The sequence below is a fragment of the Nansenia antarctica genome (genome assembly GCF_963989245.1).
Source record: "Nansenia antarctica genome assembly, chromosome: 12".
NCBI classification, from domain to species: Eukaryota; Metazoa; Chordata; class Actinopteri; order Argentiniformes; family Microstomatidae; genus Nansenia; species Nansenia antarctica.
The window spans coordinates 19,646,511-19,669,551 of record NC_137682.1 but is presented as its reverse complement, the minus strand read 5'-3'; the positions used below and the strand labels follow the sequence as shown (position 1 = coordinate 19,669,551).

General features: G+C 42.5%; 1 protein-coding gene across 1 annotated transcript; it reads right to left on the bottom strand.

Annotated features, from left to right (window-relative positions):
• Nucleotides 1-1,331: 1,331 nt before the first annotated feature.
• Nucleotides 1,332-7,467, bottom strand: LOC308168980 (SH3 domain-binding protein 2-like; the record flags this gene model as incomplete). The annotated part of the gene is made up of 6 exons (XM_080543618.1): nucleotides 1,332-1,813; nucleotides 2,622-2,707; nucleotides 4,435-4,481; nucleotides 5,072-5,189; nucleotides 6,646-6,748; nucleotides 7,332-7,467. 6 exons carry the CDS (start codon nucleotides 7,465-7,467, stop codon nucleotides 1,332-1,334), a joined length of 972 nt encoding a protein of 323 aa, XP_080399744.1.
• Between the last annotated feature and the right edge of the window lie 15,574 nt (nucleotides 7,468-23,041).

The following is a 23,041-nucleotide window of genomic DNA, read 5'->3' as shown; positions in this document are numbered from 1 at the left end:
TGTGTGTGTGTGTGTGTGTGTGTGTGTGTGTGTGTGTAAGCATTGGGCACATGTTCAGTATTTGACCCAGGGTTGAAATCTCAAGTCTTTCCTTGATTCCTCCTGTCCTCTCTCCCTATCTTTCATATCAGATGAGATGGCTAGACATTCTCCTTCTCCAATGAGTTTGAGGTGAGGATAGAGTATTTGTGACACAGTCTAGTGAAAAGGGTTGCATGTCGGCAAAGTGTTTTCCGTTTTTTTGCATATTACGAAAAATAAAAGTGCCCGCTTGATATAACAAACAACAGTTTCAGGATCACTAAATACTTACAATTTGTGAATTGGATTCACTGTATCGTCTGCCATAGGCTACTGGGTAAGTACAAGATACATGGCTTGTAAACAAACGTACGTTTTAGGATGTGTTCAAAAGTAAGGACTGTGTGATCTAATTATGTGTAGTTATGTGTTTTTACGATGTTGATGTTCTATCAGAATGTTGTTCTTTTTAGCGCTGGCCTACTAGCAGCTGTTTTGCGTGTATTTTGATTCAGAGTTTGTTGTTTCTCCATTATTTGGTTTGAGGAGTACCAACATTCAAATAAGCATGTTCAGATTTCAATGTTTGACACCTCATTTGAAAGCTACAATCTGCACTTTCATGGAAAAAAATGAAAAATGACATTGCTTTTTTACGAGACCCTGTCACATTTGGCATAGGTCTGGTCACATTCTGGTCACAATATGTCCGCCCACATTCTCGTAATCGTCATCAGAGACATCCCCAGTGTCTTCAGGCATCTCATCCACTGAAGTTCTGAAGCTTTGTCTGTCCGGTGATGATCTTCTGAGAACATAAAGGTATTATGACTGTATCCAATTCTCTTATGCCAGAAGTTGACTCCTTACACACTGATAGTAGTTCACCTTACTTGACGTAAGACAATGAACTATAACCTTGAACATTATGGCCAGATTCAGAACAACTTTTTGCTCCTACAAATTACGATATGCAAATGTGGAATTATGGTACAATATTCTGTACTGTACATAATCATATTTCCTTACATTTGTTTGTCATTTCCCCCAATAAATTCCAAGCAATCATAGTTTACAGTTCTGCTGTATGATTATGGTATGAAAGCCTTGATTCTAAAATGATGTGCATACAGAGGGAAAAGAACAGATATGTTGTTGACCTTAATCAAATAAAGAGTTGATTATGGTCTTGTTTGCCTGGCCCAGATTAAGCCTGGTCCTGGACTAAAGACCATGTTCAATGGAGTCTAATCTCCAGTTCTTTCTAGGCGTTGACTTGATCTGTATCTGTAGCAAGTGAAATGGTACACTTACTGTGGTGAGGGTCGGCTAGGTTTGGGCTTGGCCATGGGTGGGGGAGGCTTGGAGGCCAGGGAAGGTGTGCATAATATAGGCTCGCGGCAGGGGTGTAGTGGGGGCATCAGTGGCGTTCGTGGGTGCGGAGACGGGGATCTGCCCAGCGCCATCTTCTTCTCAAGGTCTCTGCAGATGGGCAGGGTGGCCCTCAGGTTCATCCCTCCTCCAGGGAGGGTGGAGATGGACATCTTCTCCCACACCTGCTTCTTCAGATTGGCCATGGGAGGGGGAGGAGGGGTTGGGCTCTTGGAGCACCCCCGCGCACTCCTCTCTGGGCTGGACTTATGTAGGTGGGGGGCGAAGGGTGGTGGAGGAGCTGGACCCTTGTTGGGGATGTCCTTGTGTCCGTATTGGTTGATTTTGGTGTGCTTGGGCGGAGAAGATAAGGCAATGGACGTTTTTTGGGGCAGGGGGCTAGGGGGGCTCTTGTTGGGGGCTGGGGCGGGCGGAGGAAGACATTTGAAGTTTTAAATGGGATCCATGGAATTATATAGCAAATTCCACATCAGGGACCATGATAGGTACTGGGCTAGTCCCAAACACTTAAACACTTAAACAAACTACTAAATTCAGGTTTCAGTGGTGGACTATACCTGTAGATGCTGGTGAGCCATCTGGTTTTAAGTAGTCCTCTTCATCATCGTCATCATCTTCTAACATGTCATCTAGATACAAGATTTCCATCATTGTGAGTACATATAGCATATATATGTAGTATAAAAGAACTGTTGACAGACAATGTCTATCCCTTCTACAGCCACGCACCACGACAACCACTGACCCAGAAAAGCCAAAGCATGCCTCACTGCGCAATGCTAATTTAGGCACCGGGGTCCTACTTTAATCAACTGACAATTGTTTTATTTTTATGAAGTATTTAACTGTTTTCACCACCGGGTGGCTTCATAAAGTACTTATAAAACATTTGGAAAGCGTCTATGTAGACATTATACAGGGTTTATGAAGGCTTCATGAAACCTTAAGAGTTGTCATTAGTTTAAAGTGTTATCTGCATGTGCTACACACATTAATTTTAATTTTGCCATTTAACAGACGCCTTTATCCAAAGCGACTTACAATTACGAATTACAGGGACATTCCCCCTGGAGTAACTGAGGGCTAAGTGCCTTACCCAAGGGCACACTAGTAGTGGTGTGGCTTCAGGCGGGATTTGAACTCACAACCTTCCGATCACAAGTCCAACTCACTATCCACTAGACCACCACACACATGGTGTGTCTTACCATCTTCAGGGTGGTCTGGGGCTTGTATTATGTCCATGGGCTGCTCGATAGATCCATAAAAGCTGTCTGTATCAGAGTCTGAGTCGCTATCAAAATAACAATAATTGTTGTTATTACAAAGGACTCAAAAGACTCATGGAATTAATTCCCCTTACAAACACATTTTTGGTTTCAGATTTTCTGAAACAGGACACCTGGGGCTTTCATGAAAGTTTTGAATTTAACATTAATTAGGGTTTATTATTGACCAAAAACTATGTTTTAAGTGAGAAGTCATGGCTTGTCAAAAGCCGCAAAAAACAGGAAATCCAAGATGAGCACCACCACCACCCTTAACTTAATCTATGCACTAACAAGGTTTTCCAGCACACAACTGTAATACCTGCTATAGTGGTGTGTGTTGGTCTACTGTACTTCAAACAACATGTACTCACCATGGGCAGGTTGCTTAGGTTTCAAAGCTCCTTTCATACAAAGGATGCCTAAATGCCTAATTCATACTGTTAGAGAATGTTTTCTAGTAAAGTAATTTATATTTTGCATGAAAAGATACAAGTTCCTTTTATTGCTACACAACCTACTTTGGTGGAATTTATTTTCAGTAGAGCATGGTGGGGATTCTTTTTTATGCTTTTGTGACAGTATAAGGTTATAGAAGCATTAAATATGAATGAATGAATGGTCTTTATTGTCATTGCTATAGTACAGGTACCAAACAACGAAATTTGGGAGGGGTGGCTCCCCTGGTGCTAGGAAAGGAAAAAAAAGAAAGAAAAAAAACAAGAAGGGAAAGGAGCTGGTTTACATAAATAAAGGCTATGTACACTATCCACTATACTATACTGTACAGATAAGACGACTATATTGCACATAGTGTTATTGCACATTCACACACTAAATATGTGTTCCTGTCTGTAAACATTTCCCTGTGTGATATCAAGTTCACTACCATAGATTACCATAATTATCCATACAATGTGTAATGGTTTTCTGGACCTGTTATATCAATCACTGTGTAACAAAGAAGAAACATGGTCAGCAAATATTTCCTTAAATACCCAAGTACTTTTTCTGATCATTGGATAGACTTCACTTCTCTGTCAAGTAGGCTAATAATTCCAGTCAATAGTGTATTTATGTGTGTCTGTTTCACAATGTCTGGTCATGTTACAAGTAGAATATGGACAGGCTCAAGTTATATTATACAAATAAATGATGTGCGTAAACCACCAAACATATACCTGTATCAGTGTTTCCTCAGCCTTTTGGCTTAAACAGGGGCGCAGAAGTCCCCAAATCGAGATCCAGGTATGAGTTTTAGGACTGTTTTAGGTGGGGCACAACAGACCTATTCAATGGAATACTGACATATTCTTATCAAGGATATATGAGGTTATGAATGAATAGGTTGAGAGAAGCTTGATTGTTGCCACTGTAATTAATGAATGATCATGATTGTTTTCACTGACTCACTCCCATCCATATGTCTTTATGAAACAAGAACCTGTATGATATTGTTGTTGCTGTGAGAATACCGTCACTGTCCATCATTTACCAGAAAGAGGAAGTGACCACAGCTGATAATATTGTATGAGGGGGTGAGTTCAATGCTTTATTGTGAATGAAGTGTGAAATACAGAGAAAGGGAAGTGACTTGATGGTGTTGTCATCATTTTGCAGCAAATGGTTAGTGTTAATCCCTGATAATTGCATATTAATAACATGATGAGAGCCATACTTTTTTTGCTCTCTAAATCACTATTAGTAGGTTGTTTATAATATATTGGTTTTCCCCATAAAAGTTCTGACTTACCTGTCATTGTAGTGTTCAATTTCTTTCCGCAAATGTTGCATCCATTTCTGTCAGTAAAAATAAGGTATTAGATTATATATACGTCTTTATATCCATCCATCCATCCACCATCTCTATTGAAGGGGGAGCTGTCCATGCTGCCCCCCTATTTCCGGTCTATCAAGACCAAAACCGTGCGCCACATGAACAGTTTTTTCCCCATGGCAGTGAGCCACACAAACAAGCCTACTGCCTCTCATTAACTCTGAGAGTCTAGAGAGGTGCCCTCGTTAACGGCCATAACGTTTAAAGGGTATCCCGACTATAAACCTCAGGTTTATTCGGCTAGTTACGCAATATCATATTTATTACAAACTCGATCACTAAATGTCATCATTGATTCCCTGATCAATCCATGATTTCCGCGACATATAAAATGTTGTGTCCCCTAAAATATAGGAAATTCCCAGTCAATCACTTCAGCTAACATACCGTAACAGTGATTTTTTTTCACAGGTAATATTTTGAAACTCATGTGCAGATGCCATATGTTTCAGTCTTATGCTTTCCAGATGATGTTACTCAAAGCCAGAGCAGTGGCCTCTGGAGTAACACAGAGGGGCAAGTAGGGTATGGTTCTGAAGGCTCCAGCCCTCACCCTTCTTTCATCCTCGCTGGCTGCAGAGAAATACCACGTCCGGTGCTTCTTACTGAAGTGGACCATCTTGAAGGGAAACACGTTACTGGATGTCGTCTCTTTTGCGGCCCTCATCACCCTTGCAACAAAAGAAATAGAAACTGAAACCCCACAATGAAACAAGCATAGACACACAACAATAGAAGCCTCCTTATTCTAACCAATAGATTACCCTTTTTGAAGGTAACACCCGTATCATTGATTTTAGAGCATGTTATCTGATGATCATCTTATTGTTAGGTGATATGTGTTGATACGACATGTTACAACATATCAGTAAAATGTCTACACATGAATACAGAAATGTGATACCAAACATTGTATCATTGTGTTTCTATATAGGCACAGTGTGGGTCTGGCTGTTTGAGCCTGTCTCTGGTTCAATGTCTCAGAGCACAGCTGCTCTATATATACCACACCACAGTACAGAGAGAGAGACTCCAGACATGTAATTACACTAAAGTTACCACTACCATAAGACATGAGACTGGGGAGTGAGGGAGTGACGTATAGGAGATGGATGTATGGAAACACTACAAGCAACCACTTTTAGAAATGTCAAGTATGGAAAGTGAAGATTGAATGAACGGTTGCTCTGTACCCTGGTGTGGAACAAAACAGATGAGTTTTCACCCCTGTCTTTTGTAAGTGAAAGACTTTTAAGTAGCAAAGACAGTTCACTTCAGCTATATCTGTAACTACAGTACTGTATTATGTTTTGCAAAGCCTATTGAAAAAACACTTTACTTAGAGCATACCGTTATAATGCGTGCATGGCACATTATAAATACTAGTTTTTGTATTAAAATGACAGATCATCTCATAAAGACCCATCTCAGGCTACACATGGGTTCCTCCTCCTCAGACCTCTTCACTCCACCCCATGACACCCTACAATTCCTGAACTCATTATTTATTTATTTTACTTTCTTTAGCACTATGACTGCCGATGGAACTTGTTCTCATTGAAGGTTTTACTTACATATATTTGATTCACTTAGCTAGACAAATGTACTTGTATTGTAAGTTGCTTTGGATAAAAGTGTTTGCTAAATGACTGAAATGTAAATGTATATGAATGATTATGAGTTAATATTTAAAGGTGTTATAAACAGACATACTATGTTAAAAATGTCTTATAAATATAATATACTGTACTGGGATATTATAGCGAACAGCGGGGTAGAGTAGCTTGTCCTAAGTGGGTATTGAACTCACAACCTTCTGCTTATAAACTGGCCATGCTAACTACATCTCCAAAAGATTTAACTTCCTTAGCGGAGCTGCTAACAGGCCTTACACAGCGTCATGTGAGAGTCCCTCATGTGGCGCCATCCCACTGCTGACATTAATGTACCGAACGGCGGGGTAGAGGGGCTTACAAACCGGCTACCACACCAAGAGAGTTAACTCTGTTGGCGGAGCTGCAGGCCTTACACAGGGTCGTTGAAATATATTATGAAGTCATTATGAGGCATCATACATGCCTACAATGAGTTATAATGTGTTATACTGTTATAGAAAATGACACTGACCTGTTGTAGCCTTTGAGAGAGAACGCCCCCTGTGGTGCGGGGGAGGTACTGGTCTTGAAGTAGTAGACACAGCCCTTGTGGATAACAATGTAGCGGAGAGACCCTGTAATTACGCAAAAAGAGTGACAAAGGACAGGTATAGAAGTTACAAATGCTCATAAAAAGTATTATTCATAAAAATACTAAATAGACAAACATTTCTGTTGAGTTGAACTACTGTAGTCTGTCATTTCAGACCTTTGTCAAAGGCACTCGACTAGTTGGCTACACATGAATGAGCTATGGAGGTCACACTTAATAACTAGACATTGGTACTAGTACATATGAAGAAGCTATGTAGATCTACATACACTACTGGAACTACTGGAAATAGGTGCTATGTAGGTCTACAGTCCTCACCTCATGAGTGACACTGGACAACTAGAAGTACCGTAGGTCAGAAGGTCGACATACATTCAATATCTGGACATGGGTACTTGTGCACATTAATGAGTTATGTTCACTTACACTTCATAACTGGTCATTGGTACTACATGAATGATCTACAGTACCTAGGTCTGCTCACACTTAATACATTGGTACCGCACGGATGAACTACTGTATGAGGTTCTACTCACACGTCATAACTGTACATTGTTTGGTACTAGTACATATGAATGAGCTACATACAGTAGGTCTATACTCACACTTCATGAGACTGAACTGGCTGCCTCCTTTCTTGTGCAGGTACCCCGAGGACATTACTCCTCCTGGCGTGGTCAGCAGGTTCTGGGCTCCGATGGCCCTCATAGGGATGGGCCAGGAGATCTCTACAGATGCCATGTTTCTGTTGACAGATAGCAAGACATCTCATAACACATACGTAGCTTCTCTATGTTATATCCTGAGGACTATGAACCTCACCTGTATAACATGTACTACTCAGACAACGGTTGTTACTTGAGTATTTATTGTAATCTACTGTGGAGCCCCACGTTAGACCAACCTCACAGTACAACATGGCATCTTGAATACCCAGGATGCATAGCGTATACCCAGGATGCGTAGCGTTAACAAAACCATGGCAACAGTGAATACATCACACTCTACACATTGTGTAGAGTGGAAGTGTTTTAACTGAAAATAATTCAATAATGGAAAACGTGTTGATTGAAAATGAATCCCCTGTATGCAATCATTGAACTGAAATGTCAATTGACATGAAATTCAACGGATCCCAACCCTGATCAAAATAGATCAATACAAACAGGATAAATAAACAATGCGTAAATACACAGAATGAGAGGAATTGTAAATGTGCTGTATAAGAATGTACAGGACAGAAAAGACACATAGAGGAAGAGAGTATGGTGCAAATAAACAGAACACATCTATATCATCACCCCATGGTAAGGAAAATAATCAACAACACATATAAACATGAACATATTCCTATATGGCCTGGAATACCTCAATCCTACAGGGCCCTTCCATCCTGAGAGGCAAACATTTATCTTCATCATCACAGGAATCACATTCATTCTACATTCATTCCTGCAGTACAGACAACTAAACTAAACTAAACCGCAAGGTACTTTCCACAGCTGCTCTGTCTTACCACAGACAACCTAACCCTGTCCTAAACCTAGATCTATTTGTCTGACATGAGAGTCTACCACAGGCCTACAGTAATGTCTCTAGATAATGTCAATGCTTACCTCCTGCTTATTCGCCTCTTGATTCGCCTCTTGATATTCTGAACAGCTGAGCTGTCCTTGAGTATGTTGGCTGTGGAGGCCAGTGCAGGGAGGAGATCCATGGCAGAGTGAATAACTGAACCACACACACTAACTTCTAATTCAGACTGTGACTGAGGGAGTGCACACACACACACACACACACACACACACACACACACACACACACACACACCACACTGCATACCTGTCAACCCTCCCGTTTTTCCCGGGATTCTCCCGTAGCCTATTTTACCTTTATTTCCCGCTGTGCTCCCGTTTAAATATTTTCCCATAAATCTCCCGTTTTTTTAACCTATAATATAATTTAAGATAAAGATGATAAGATTAAAAGCAATCATTGCATTGGCAGTCCAGTTATTGTTGTCATTGTTTCTATGGTATTTAAAAAAATATATATATATTGGTATTTTAAAAAAGTATATATATTAGTGTTGAAGCTCGTCCACTGTGCAAAGGTAATTATTGACAAGCAAAACAACAAAACAAGTAGAAGAGCTCATATAACTCCTATTTTAGAGACTCTACACTGGCTTCCTGTTAAGTTCAGGATAGATTTCAAGATCCTTCTGCTTGTTTATAAAGCTCTCACTGGCACAGCACACGAATATCTGAGAGACCTTGTGCTAGCATATCAGCCCAATAGAGCTCTCAGGTCTTCTGACGCTGGTTTTTCTCTGTGTACCACATGTACAAAAGAAGAGATTTGGTGAGGCTGCATTCTCATTTTATGCACCCAAATTGTGGAATGCACTGCCAGTTTACTTTAGGGATACAACCTCAGCAAATATGTTCAAGTCAAGACTAAAAACCCATCTTTTTAATATTGCCTTTAAATGACTAACTAATTAAATTATTATTATATAATGATTGGAGCACTTTGAGCTGCAACGTTTGCAGGAAAAGCAATATACAAATATAAAGTAATAATAATAATAATTATTATTATTATTATTATTATTATATGACTCAAGGCAGTTGAGAGAGGGAGGGCACGATAGCGCTACTGGTAAACACCTCACACACCTCACACACACACACACACACACACACACACAAACTCACACACACCACACACACACACACAGAGAGGGGGTCAACATCATGGTTAAGAGAGAGAAAGCGAGGGAAACATTATCGAAAAAAACTACTCAAGGAAGTTGAGAGTTTCGTCTGACTCAAGGAAGAGATTCAGAAATGTGTAAAATGTCTAGTATGCACAGCACAGGACTTCCTCATTCTGGGAGGGCACGGGAGCACTACTGGAAAACACCTCACACACCTCACACCAAACACACGCACACACACACACACACACACACACACACACAAACACACGGTCAACATCAGGGTCAATGAGTTGTCCCACACACAACTTGACCTCTGGCCTGTGTCTGACCCCCGTGTACACTCAGACACACACTCAGACACACGCTCAGACACACGCTCAGACACACACTCAGACACACATTCAGACACACACTCAGACACACACTCAGACACACATTCAGACACACACTCAGACACACACTCAGACACACACTCAGACACCCACTCAGACACACACTCAGACACACACTCAGACACACACTCAGACACCCACTCAGACACACATTCAGACACACACTCAGACACACACTCAGACACACACTCAGACACACATTCAGACACACACTCAGACACCCACTCAGACACACATTCAGACACACACTCAGACACACACTCAGACACACATTCAGACACACACTCAGACACCCACTCAGACACACACTCAGACACACATTCAGACACACATTCAGACACACATTCAGACACACACTCAGACACACACTCAGACACACACTCAGACACACATTCAGACACACACTCAGACACACACTCAGACACACACTCAGACACACACTCAGACACACACTCAGACACACACTCAGACACACACTCAGACACACATTCAGACACACATTCAGACACACACTCAGACACACACTCAGACAAACACTCAGACACACACTCAGACACACACTCAGACACACACTCAGACACACACTCAGACACACACTCAGACACACACTCAGACACACACTCAGACACACACTCAGACACACACTCAGACACACACTCAGACACACACTCAGACACACACTCAGACACACACTCAGACACACACTCAGACACACATTCAGACACACACTCAGACACACACTCAGACACACACTCAGACACACACTCAGACAAACACTCAGACACACACTCAGACACACACTCAGACACACACTCAGACACACACTCAGACACACACTCAGACACACACTCAGACACACACTCAGACACACACTCAGACAAACACTCAGACACACACTCAGACACACGCTCAGACACACACTCAGACACACACTCAGACAAACACTCAGACACACACTCAGACACACACTCAGACACACACTCAGACAAACACTCAGACACACACTCAGACACACACTCAGACAAACACTCAGACACACACTCAGACACACACTCAGACACACACTCAGACAAACACTCAGACAAACACTCAGACACACACTCAGACACACACTCAGACAAACACTCAGACACACACTCAGATACACACTCAGACACACACTCAGACACACACTCAGACACACACTCAGACATACACTCAGACACACGCTCAGACACACACTCAGACACACACTCAGACACACACTCAGACACACACTCAGACACACACTCAGACACACATTCAGACACACACTCAGACACACACTCAGACACACACTCAGACACACATTCAGACACACATTCAGACACACATTCAGACACACATTCAGACACACACTCAGACATTAACATTTACATTTTTGGCATTTAGCAGACGCCTTATTCCAAAGCGACTTACAATCAATACATTTAAATGCTAAGCATGTGAATCATCAGTCCACCATTCGTTGCAGGAAGAGTAATCTAGCTCAGGCCCGGGGCCATTGATAGAAGGTAAAACCTTCTCCGATCACCTTCTTCTAAAACCTAGTTTTTTTTATTATTATTTTTTTATACTGGAGAAACAGAGAAACAGTACAAGGGGGGCAATAGAAGTTCTTAGGGACACAGTAGAGGGGAAAGCAGGTGTCTTTAGGAGACGTAGTGCTGAGGGGCAGAAGATGTCTCAGGAGGAGCAGTTAAGGTGTAGCCTGAAGAGATGGGTCTTCAGTCTACGACGGAAGATGGGTAGTGACTCTGCCGTTCTGACAGCCGTGGGGAGCTCATTCCACCAGCGGGGAGCCAGTGTTGTGAAGAGAAGTGATCGGGCAGCACGACTGCTGTGCGGAGGTGGTGGGGCCAGTCGGCCAGCCGAGGTGGAGGAGCGGAGTGAGCGGGCTGGAGTTTGGGGGGTTACCATTTCCTTCAGGTAGGCAGGGGCTGTCCCTTTAGCTGCCTGATATGCATGCACCAGAGTCTTGAATCTGATGCGAGCTGCTATCGGGAGCCAGTGCAGTGTGCGAAGGAGAGGGGTGACATGAGAGTATTTGGGGAGGTTGAATACCAGCTGGGCAGCACCGTTCTGGATGAGCTGCAGAGGTCTAATGGCGGAGGCGGGGAGCCCAGCCAGGAGTACGTTGCAGTAATCCAGGCGGGAGATGACCAGTGCCTGGGTCAAGAGTTGCGCTGACTCTCTGGTAAGGAATGGTCGTATCCTTCTGTTGTAGAGGAAGAATCTGCAGGAGCGAGCCGTTGCTGCAATGTTCTCCGCTGCAATGTTCTCCGCACAGGATAGTCGGTTGTCCAGGATCACTCCAAGGTTCTTGGCTGTCAGGGAGGGGGTTACAGTAGAGTTCTCCACTGTGATAGAGAAGTATTGGAGAGGGCAGGCTTTCCCGGAGATGAAGAGGAGCTCGGTCTTGTTAAGATTGAGCTTGAGATGGTGGTCAGCCATCCATGTTGAAATGTCAGCGAGACATGCAGAGATACGGGTTGCCACGTGTACATCAGACGGGGGGAAGGACAGGAAGAGTTGAGTGTCGTCTGCGTAGCTGTGGTAGGAGAGCCCATGTGAAAAGATTACAGAGCCAAGAGACTTGGTGTAGAGAGAGAAAAGTAGGGGCCCTAGGACAGAATACTGGGGTACCCCAGTGGAGAGGGTTCGTGGAGAAGACAGCGATTCTCTCCAGGTCACCTGGTAGGAGTGGCCCGCCAGGTAGGAAGAAAACCAGGAGAGTGCGGTACCAGAGATGCCCAGACACACACTCAGACACACACTCAGACACACACTCAGCCCTGGAGCCTGGAGCCTGGACCCTGGAGCCTGGAGCCTGACCCTGGAGCCTGGAGCCTGGCATATGACTCAAGGAAGTTGGGAGTTTCGTCTGACTCAAGGAAGAGATTCAGAAATGTGTAAAATGTCTAGTATGCACAGCACAGGACTTCCTCATTCTGGGAAGGCACGGGAGCGCTACTGGAAAACACCTCACACACCTCTCACACACACCTCACACACACACACACACACCACTGGACTGGCCATACAATCTACCTGCCCGCTGGCAGGTGGGCCGCGCTAGTTTTGGGCCGGTCGGGCCGCCCCCCCCCAAAGAAATAAATATATATACATGTATATATATATATATATATAAAACTAGCGCGGACGACCCCAAACTAGCGCGGCCCAAAATAGCGCGGCATCAACTAGCGCTGAATCAAGCGGCGGCCCCCGTTTATACTAACACATGGGCTGGCCCAATCACATGCTTAGGCCCTGCTGTCCATCTGCCCCCTCCCCCACTCTGATCCCTCGGCCGACAACCCAAGTGCAGTGTCATGTTCGTAGATAAGATAGTGAAAGGGGGTGCCCAGAAAATTAGGGAGAAAAAAGTAAGAAGCTAGCAGAGGATGCCTCAAAATGTCAGAAACTGACAGATATGTTCTCTGGATCGACTGTGGGGGCTAGGCCTACTACAGATACAGCAGCCATGTCTCATCACCGTGGAGTACGTCAACAGTGAGTGAGTACACTGGTTCACACTTGCATTGGTATACTTGCTGTCCATGTCACTTACTCCGCTCTATAGTTTTTTTTTACAAATGGTATAGTCAACAGACTGCCAGCATGTTGATCGGCGGTGTCGGACCGATTGTGTTGGGCCGGTCTGAGCCACATGGCAGGGCCTAATTTTTGGCCCAGTCCAGCCATGCCCCCCTCCCGTCCCCTCTCGGCAGGCGGTGTTACTTTAACTCATTCCCCTTAGGGAGGGGGGAGTGGAGGGAGGCGGAGGGGGAGGGTGAGGGTGAGGGCAAGACACTGAACCCCAAAATTGCCACACACCAATGGCGGCAAGCTGCCATTCAAGGCGCTGAGCGCCCGCTCACTGGGAGCAATTTTGGGGTTCTGACGGGTTGTTGCTGGGGTTTCACATTTGGGTATTTTCTCCCGACAAATATACTTATTTCAATATTTAGGGTTATGGTTATTTTTATTTTATTGTTTTATTGAAATTCTTCGTGAACTGATATTTTGGGGAAAACAATCTCTCTTATTTCACGGCTGGCTGGCTGGCTGGCTCTCTCTCTCCCACAGGACTGAGCGCCATCTGATGGTGACATTTGGCATGACATAAAATATATTCCTTTATTTGAAATCAGCATTTATACATTACTCTATACTCCAAAATAACCCATCAAGTTGAGTTTATATAAATAATCAACCATAGAAACCAAGAGCTATATCTGCAATCTGTGTATCATCTCTTGATTTTATGGTTGATTATTTAAACTCAACTTGATGGGTTATTTTGGAGTATAGAGTAATGTATAAATGATTTCAAATAAAGGAATATATGATTTCAAATAAAGGAATATATTTTATGGGGTATACATCTAAATTATGCAACATTCTGGTGTTTCTGACTCAAAGTAGACATGTTATATTCCTTATCTAATGTTATGACATGTTATATTCCTTATCTAATGTTATGACATGTTATATTTCTTATCTAATGTTATGACATGTTATATTCCTTATCTAATGTTATGACATGTTATATTCCTTATCTAATGTTATGACATGTTATATTCCTTATCTAATGTTATGACATGTTATATTTCTTATCTAATGTTATGACATGTTATATTCTGTAAGGCGATCAACTTTTCGATTTAATTGAGTCGTCACTTACAAGCGAGTTCGTTTAATCTCAACGAGACGTCCTTGATATCACTTCTTAAGATAAAATGATCCAATCAAATATTAGGCACCACTACTGAACTGTTCATTAAGATAATATTTATTCAAGCACATCAGCAAGCAATAGTTCATTTCCATGGAAAAGTGGTCCCATCTAGTTTCACCTCCGCAGGCCCGTATCAGCTAGCCGTCAACAAGTTAACTGCAGAAGCTTCACCAAACAAGAAGTCCCTTTAGCCTTCGTACATAGTCCTTTATACATTTGATTTAACATTTGGGGCTGGGCTGTCCCTCCCCCCCTATCTGGTAGTTTTTTAATTGTCAGCATAAAATCTGTTGCAGCTGTGAGCACGTGTTCTAGTTAGTTACAGTATGTGGCCTTCAACTTCTCTCTGTGTAGGTGTGCGAGAGTGTACTGTGTGTTATCTTCTTCTGGCCTCCCGTTGTCATGATGATATACTTGTAGCACTGAGCAGAGCAGTGTGTCCTTATCAGTAGCATGTGAAAACCTAACCATTGAAGCTACACAGTAATATGAGTTAGGATTCGATTCACAAGTTAAAATATAGTATAGAAGAATAGACTTTTAATCATTAGTTATGAAAGTATAAAATCAGTACAGAAAAATAGAATATCATAACAGCAGGTATAAAATGGTTGTTAGCACATAGGTAAAAATAAGTAATTTAAAGGCGGTTTGAATCATAAAACGTTCTTTTAGTCAGGAGCTTGTCTTCTTCTTGTCGCTCAAAAACAGAACCTCTCTTTTGGCTTTGCGTGACCTTCCTATTGTTCTCAACTGACCTCAGTCACATATTATTTAAATGAGCACATAGTACATGATTTATCACTTCTAGTTATTTTAATACAAATTCCCAACAATTCCTTATCTAATGTTATGACATGTTATATTTCTTATCTAATGTTATGACATGTTATATTTCTTATCTAATGTTATGACATATTATATGGTGATTTGTCAGTCCTTTGGGCGAACGTTTAGTTTGTTGGGTAGGGTGGGGTGTAACACGTCACATGCAGCCTGGCAAAAAAGTACCTTTGGTACCTTTCGCTACCCATCCCGAACAACAACTAAAACCGGCACATGTACCAGAAATGGCACGGGTACTTTTGGCAGTGGAGAAAGGCTAAAGACCAGGGCCGACCCGCATGATCAATTCCGAGAGTCAGGCTGTGTTCGGAATTGTTTACTAGCATACTGCATACTAGCATACTCAATGAGTATGTACTGCATACTGCCTACTAAATTCATAAAAAGTATATGAAAACCAGCCGACCATTTACACAGTACGCCAGGCACGTGCCGTGAGCTTTTAGATTGGGTAAGCATAAGATATAGAAATACACGTAATTACACATACACGCTATCAGTGAACGCAGTTTCAAGGAAATGCAATTTTGATGCCCTAGAACCCGCTAATAAACTGTAGTGTCACTTTGTGATCAGATTACCAAAAACAAAAAAAACAGTTGCCAGTTTCGACTATATCAGGGGTGCTCATTGTTCAAAGATCTTTTCAAGTAGCCAACCTACTGAAATCTACAAGTCCAGTTTCAACATCGCACACGCACACACGCACAACACAGACACACACCGTTTCCATCCTCCATAGTAAACACAACACACTTTCTTTTCACACTTTGTCACACAGGCACTTGACATCACATCACAGACCCTCCCTCTCAAAGTACTCAAACCATATAAACAAGCACAGATCGCCACCAGCCTCGCGAATCATATACACATTCATATAAACCGCTCATACCAGGCTTGCTGTAGCCGCTGGCGACTCTCCCTTTCTGGTTCAGTGTGAACATCGATGAGCGAGCGGCCGGGCGGCCTTTAGCCAGTAGTTGTGTTTTTCCAGTCCAGTCCAGTCTACGAAATCCCTTTAGGTCGCTGACAGTAATGTCCATATTCACAAAATCAAGCAAGTTATCCTTATTGATTATTATTATTTAGATCGTTTGAGCTAGCTGGCATAAGCTATTCTGCCGGGCGAGAGGTGAAATGTTAAGTGAACTTGAAAGTGATAAGAGCCAATCAGTAGCTCTTATCGGAATGAAAGACCTACTCTGATTGGCTGTAAGCATGCTTACCACGGTCACATTAAACAGCGGGTTGAGGCATCGGGAAAAAATAAAAAAGACATTTTCACGCATTCGAATGTACGCGAGGGAAAGCAGAGAGCGGAGTGCTTATATGCAAAGCAGAGTAGGGAGTGCTTTACTCCTACAGGTGGCGCTAAAAATGCAACGTCAAAATGAATGACTCCTGCTGCCCTGGGACCTAAAATACGACTCTTTTAATGAAAACAAACAAACGGTTACATGCACTTTTATTTTAATATTTTCCTTTTTTCTTTTTTCGTTGGGTAAGCAAGCACTGCTTACCCTGCTTATATGGACGGCACGTCCCTGCAGTACGCATACTGCCTCCCAGAATGCATTTCGCAGGGAGCAGCGAATTTAAACCTCCATTTTAAACCTCCATTAGCTAAAATATGTAATGTTGGCTTTACAAGTGTTAACATGTCATTTTATGAAGTTTTAATATGAGAGAAAGTAACCACATATATTCCCAAAATGTGTCCAGTTTACCAAAATAACCAGTTTATATATCTGATCTGACGATTTTTTGCGTCTTCTGTTCGCTAGCTGCGTTCGTAAATTCGCCCTGGAAATATGATCAGCACTCATGGAATGCCTCTTGTCCAATCAAATTACCTGGTCCCTTTATGACGGTGCACCCAGTGTGCGCTCCGGCGCTCTCAGAGCAATTTTACGAACGCACCCTACATTGCTTACCTTCACTCACTCGACAGAAATATCGTAACATAATTACAAGTTACAACACGTTGTAAAATGATTTGGGGGGGGGGGGGCAACATCTTTAGCTAGCTCAAGTAACTAGCTTACTATATTGTTGTCTTAACAGTTGGTAAAATAACATGATTAAAATAAATATATATGAGCAATAACATATCGTGGGCTGCAGCAAGCACAATAACAACCCAACTTGTCCGTCTGAAGCTACAATACTGGGATAATTTGTGATTGGGCTACAAGCAGTCAAATACTAGGTGAACATGTGTGTAAGACACAAATAAACTTGGATTTCATGCATTTCAAGTGGCATATTTGTAATCATGACGATGTAGTCATGTCTAAGAATGCATTTCACCATGTTAATGTTAATTATTGTTAATATATGTTAATCCCCAGTAGGCTATAGTGAAAATACCACCACTCATCCGTGATCAGACTTAGCTGGGGTGCTGCAGCTGAAGAGTATCAAATAGAGTGCAAAAAAGCAGGATCTGCACACTCAAATATGTGCAAAAAACAATGTTAATTGATAACCTATGTTCTACTGTCCCTAACACTTGCTCTACACCAGCGTTTCCCAAACTGTGGGGCGCGCCCCCCTAGTGGGGCGCGGGGGTACTGCAGGGGGGGCGCAGAAATAAATAAAAAACTAATAAAAAAAAAAACTGTGGGAATACTGCTGCCTTTTGCAACATCGTACCTGTGTGAGATAGGCTTTTCTGCTGTTGCTGCTATCAAAAGCAAATACAGGTCGAAGTTGAACATTGAGAATGAACTGAGAGTGGCAGTCTCAAAACAACAACCCCGCTTTGAGAAGATTTGCAAGGCAAAGCAAGCACACACAAGTCATTGATCGTAATTGTGATAGGAATGTGTAGAGTAAGAATAGTGATGCAGTAGAAATTAGTTAATGTTGATATGTTGAATATTTCAGTGGCACAGGATCATTTGCCAAGCACTTATGTTCCTTTTCAACCCATAATAAAATATAAAACTATAGTTGGATATGTGTCTTGTTATTATTAGAAGAGAAAATGTAATGTTTGTACAACTTTATACAATTAATTATATCAATCTAGGTGGGGACCGGGTTAGGGGGGGCTCGAAAATATTTCCAATTACCCAAGGGGGGCCTGATTGAAAAAGTTTGGGAACCGCTGCTCTACACTATCCTCGTCTACGTTATCTTTCTTAAATAAACTCCCATAGAACTCCTGCACTGTCTCTAAAACCCCTACATAATCATTTACTATCTCCCCTTTCTCATTCTCTATTTCTTTTATATAAGTCCTACCCTGTCTCTGCTTCTCTAACCCTAAAAGAAACGCTGTACACTTCTCTCCCTCCACTGCATACTCTGCCCTACTTCTAACTATTGCCCCCCTACACTTTTTCCCTCTCATGTGCCTCTAACTGTCCCTTTACCTGTATGTATGTTATTAAATTCCTACCTGGGTCTTTATCTATTTCTTCTAGTTCCTCCTCCATTCTCTCCCTTAATACCCGTTCTTCCCTCTTTCTTTCTTGATTTCATTTAAACAAATATTACATTTAAACATTTTAAAAACAGGATCGGGCCGTCCCATGAAGCAGGTCAACATGTCAGTCAGATAAAGGGGATGTCAGATTTAGACACAGGGCCAACCTAACCTACATATTCACAACATCCTGTGATGGTGAGTAATCAAGTTAAGTGTGTCTAGACTCTAGAACTATCAAACCAGTGAATATACAGGTTGGTATGGCATGAAGAGGTAAATGCCTTGTCTAGGGCTTCAGACTGGGTGATCAAAGGGGAAGACAGTGTGAAGTTACAGTATTCAAATTGCACAGTGCTAAGCCAACCCAACTCAGAATATTATGAGACGAGATTCAAATTGACCTCCACGGTATATATATATATGGGGAGCCCAGCCAGGAGTACGTTGCAGTAATCCAGGCGGGAGATGACCAGTGCCTGGGTCAAGAGTTGCGCTGACTCTCTGGTAAGGAATGGTCGTATCCTTCTGTTGTAGAGGAAGAATCTGCAGGAGCGAGCCGTTGCTGCAATGTTCTCCGCTGCAATGTTCTCCGCACAGGATAGTCGGTTGTCCAGGATCACTCCAAGGTTCTTGGCTGTCAGGGAGGGGGTTACAGTAGAGTTCTCCACTGTGATAGAGAAGTATTGGAGAGGGCAGGCTTTCCCGGAGATGAAGAGGAGCTCGGTCTTGTTAAGATTGAGCTTGAGATGGTGGTCAGCCATCCATGTTGAAATGTCAGCGAGACATGCAGAGATACGGGTTGCCACGTGTACATCAGACGGGGGGAAGGACAGGAAGAGTTGAGTGTCGTCTGCGTAGCTGTGGTAGGAGAGCCCATGTGAAAAGATTACAGAGCCAAGAGACTTGGTGTAGAGAGAGAAAAGTAGGGGCCCTAGGACAGAATACTGGGGTACCCCAGTGGAGAGGGTTCGTGGAGAAGACAGCGATTCTCTCCAGGTCACCTGGTAGGAGTGGCCCGCCAGGTAGGAAGAAAACCAGGAGAGTGCGGTACCAGAGATGCCCAGACACACACTCAGACACACACTCAGACACACACTCAGCCCTGGAGCCTGGAGCCTGGACCCTGGAGCCTGGAGCCTGACCCTGGAGCCTGGAGCCTGGCATATGACTCAAGGAAGTTGGGAGTTTCGTCTGACTCAAGGAAGAGATTCAGAAATGTGTAAAATGTCTAGTATGCACAGCACAGGACTTCCTCATTCTGGGAAGGCACGGGAGCGCTACTGGAAAACACCTCACACACCTCTCACACACACCTCACACACACACACACACACCACTGGACTGGCCATACAATCTACCTGCCCGCTGGCAGGTGGGCCGCGCTAGTTTTGGGCCGGTCGGGCCGCCCCCCCCCAAAGAAATAAATATATATACATGTATATATATATATATATATAAAACTAGCGCGGACGACCCCAAACTAGCGCGGCCCAAAATAGCGCGGCATCAACTAGCGCTGAATCAAGCGGCGGCCCCCGTTTATACTAACACATGGGCTGGCCCAATCACATGCTTAGGCCCTGCTGTCCATCTGCCCCCTCCCCCACTCTGATCCCTCGGCCGACAACCCAAGTGCAGTGTCATGTTCGTAGATAAGATAGTGAAAGGGGGTGCCCAGAAAATTAGGGAGAAAAAAGTAAGAAGCTAGCAGAGGATGCCTCAAAATGTCAGAAACTGACAGATATGTTCTCTGGATCGACTGTGGGGGCTAGGCCTACTACAGATACAGCAGCCATGTCTCATCACCGTGGAGTACGTCAACAGTGAGTGAGTACACTGGTTCACACTTGCATTGGTATACTTGCTGTCCATGTCACTTACTCCGCTCTATAGTTTTTTTTTACAAATGGTATAGTCAACAGACTGCCAGCATGTTGATCGGCGGTGTCGGACCGATTGTGTTGGGCCGGTCTGAGCCACATGGCAGGGCCTAATTTTTGGCCCAGTCCAGCCATGCCCCCCTCCCGTCCCCTCTCGGCAGGCGGTGTTACTTTAACTCATTCCCCTTAGGGAGGGGGGAGTGGAGGGAGGCGGAGGGGGAGGGTGAGGGTGAGGGCAAGACACTGAACCCCAAAATTGCCACACACCAATGGCGGCAAGCTGCCATTCAAGGCGCTGAGCGCCCGCTCACTGGGAGCAATTTTGGGGTTCTGACGGGTTGTTGCTGGGGTTTCACATTTGGGTATTTTCTCCCGACAAATATACTTATTTCAATATTTAGGGTTATGGTTATTTTTATTTTATTGTTTTATTGAAATTCTTCGTGAACTGATATTTTGGGGAAAACAATCTCTCTTATTTCACGGCTGGCTGGCTGGCTGGCTCTCTCTCTCCCACAGGACTGAGCGCCATCTGATGGTGACATTTGGCATGACATAAAATATATTCCTTTATTTGAAATCAGCATTTATACATTACTCTATACTCCAAAATAACCCATCAAGTTGAGTTTATATAAATAATCAACCATAGAAACCAAGAGCTATATCTGCAATCTGTGTATCATCTCTTGATTTTATGGTTGATTATTTAAACTCAACTTGATGGGTTATTTTGGAGTATAGAGTAATGTATAAATGATTTCAAATAAAGGAATATATGATTTCAAATAAAGGAATATATTTTATGGGGTATACATCTAAATTATGCAACATTCTGGTGTTTCTGACTCAAAGTAGACATGTTATATTCCTTATCTAATGTTATGACATGTTATATTCCTTATCTAATGTTATGACATGTTATATTTCTTATCTAATGTTATGACATGTTATATTCCTTATCTAATGTTATGACATGTTATATTCCTTATCTAATGTTATGACATGTTATATTCCTTATCTAATGTTATGACATGTTATATTTCTTATCTAATGTTATGACATGTTATATTCTGTAAGGCGATCAACTTTTCGATTTAATTGAGTCGTCACTTACAAGCGAGTTCGTTTAATCTCAACGAGACGTCCTTGATATCACTTCTTAAGATAAAATGATCCAATCAAATATTAGGCACCACTACTGAACTGTTCATTAAGATAATATTTATTCAAGCACATCAGCAAGCAATAGTTCATTTCCATGGAAAAGTGGTCCCATCTAGTTTCACCTCCGCAGGCCCGTATCAGCTAGCCGTCAACAAGTTAACTGCAGAAGCTTCACCAAACAAGAAGTCCCTTTAGCCTTCGTACATAGTCCTTTATACATTTGATTTAACATTTGGGGCTGGGCTGTCCCTCCCCCCCTATCTGGTAGTTTTTAAATTGTCAGCATAAAATCTGTTGCAGCTGTGAGCACGTGTTCTAGTTAGTTACAGTATGTGGCCTTCAACTTCTCTCTGTGTAGGTGTGCGAGAGTGTACTGTGTGTTATCTTCTTCTGGCCTCCCGTTGTCATGATGATATACTTGTAGCACTGAGCAGAGCAGTGTGTCCTTATCAGTAGCATGTGAAAACCTAACCATTGAAGCTACACAGTAATATGAGTTAGGATTCGATTCACAAGTTAAAATATAGTATAGAAGAATAGACTTATCATTAATCATTAGTTATGAAAGTATAAAATCAGTACAGAAAAATAGAATATCATAACAGCAGGTATAAAATGGTTGTTAGCACATAGGTAAAAATAAGTAATTTAAAGGCGGTTTGAATCATAAAACGTTCTTTTAGTCAGGAGCTTGTCTTCTTCTTGTCGCTCAAAAACAGAACCTCTCTTTTGGCTTTGCGTGACCTTCCTATTGTTCTCAACTGACCTCAGTCACATATTATTTAAATGAGCACATAGTACATGATTTATCACTTCTAGTTATTTTAATACAAATTCCCAACAATTCCTTATCTAATGTTATGACATGTTATATTTCTTATCTAATGTTATGACATGTTATATTTCTTATCTAATGTTATGACATATTATATGGTGATTTGTCAGTCCTTTGGGCGAACGTTTAGTTTGTTGGGTAGGGTGGGGTGTAACACGTCACATGCAGCCTGGCAAAAAAGTACCTTTGGTACCTTTCGCTACCCATCCCGAACAACAACTAAAACCGGCACATGTACCAGAAATGGCACGGGTACTTTTGGCAGTGGA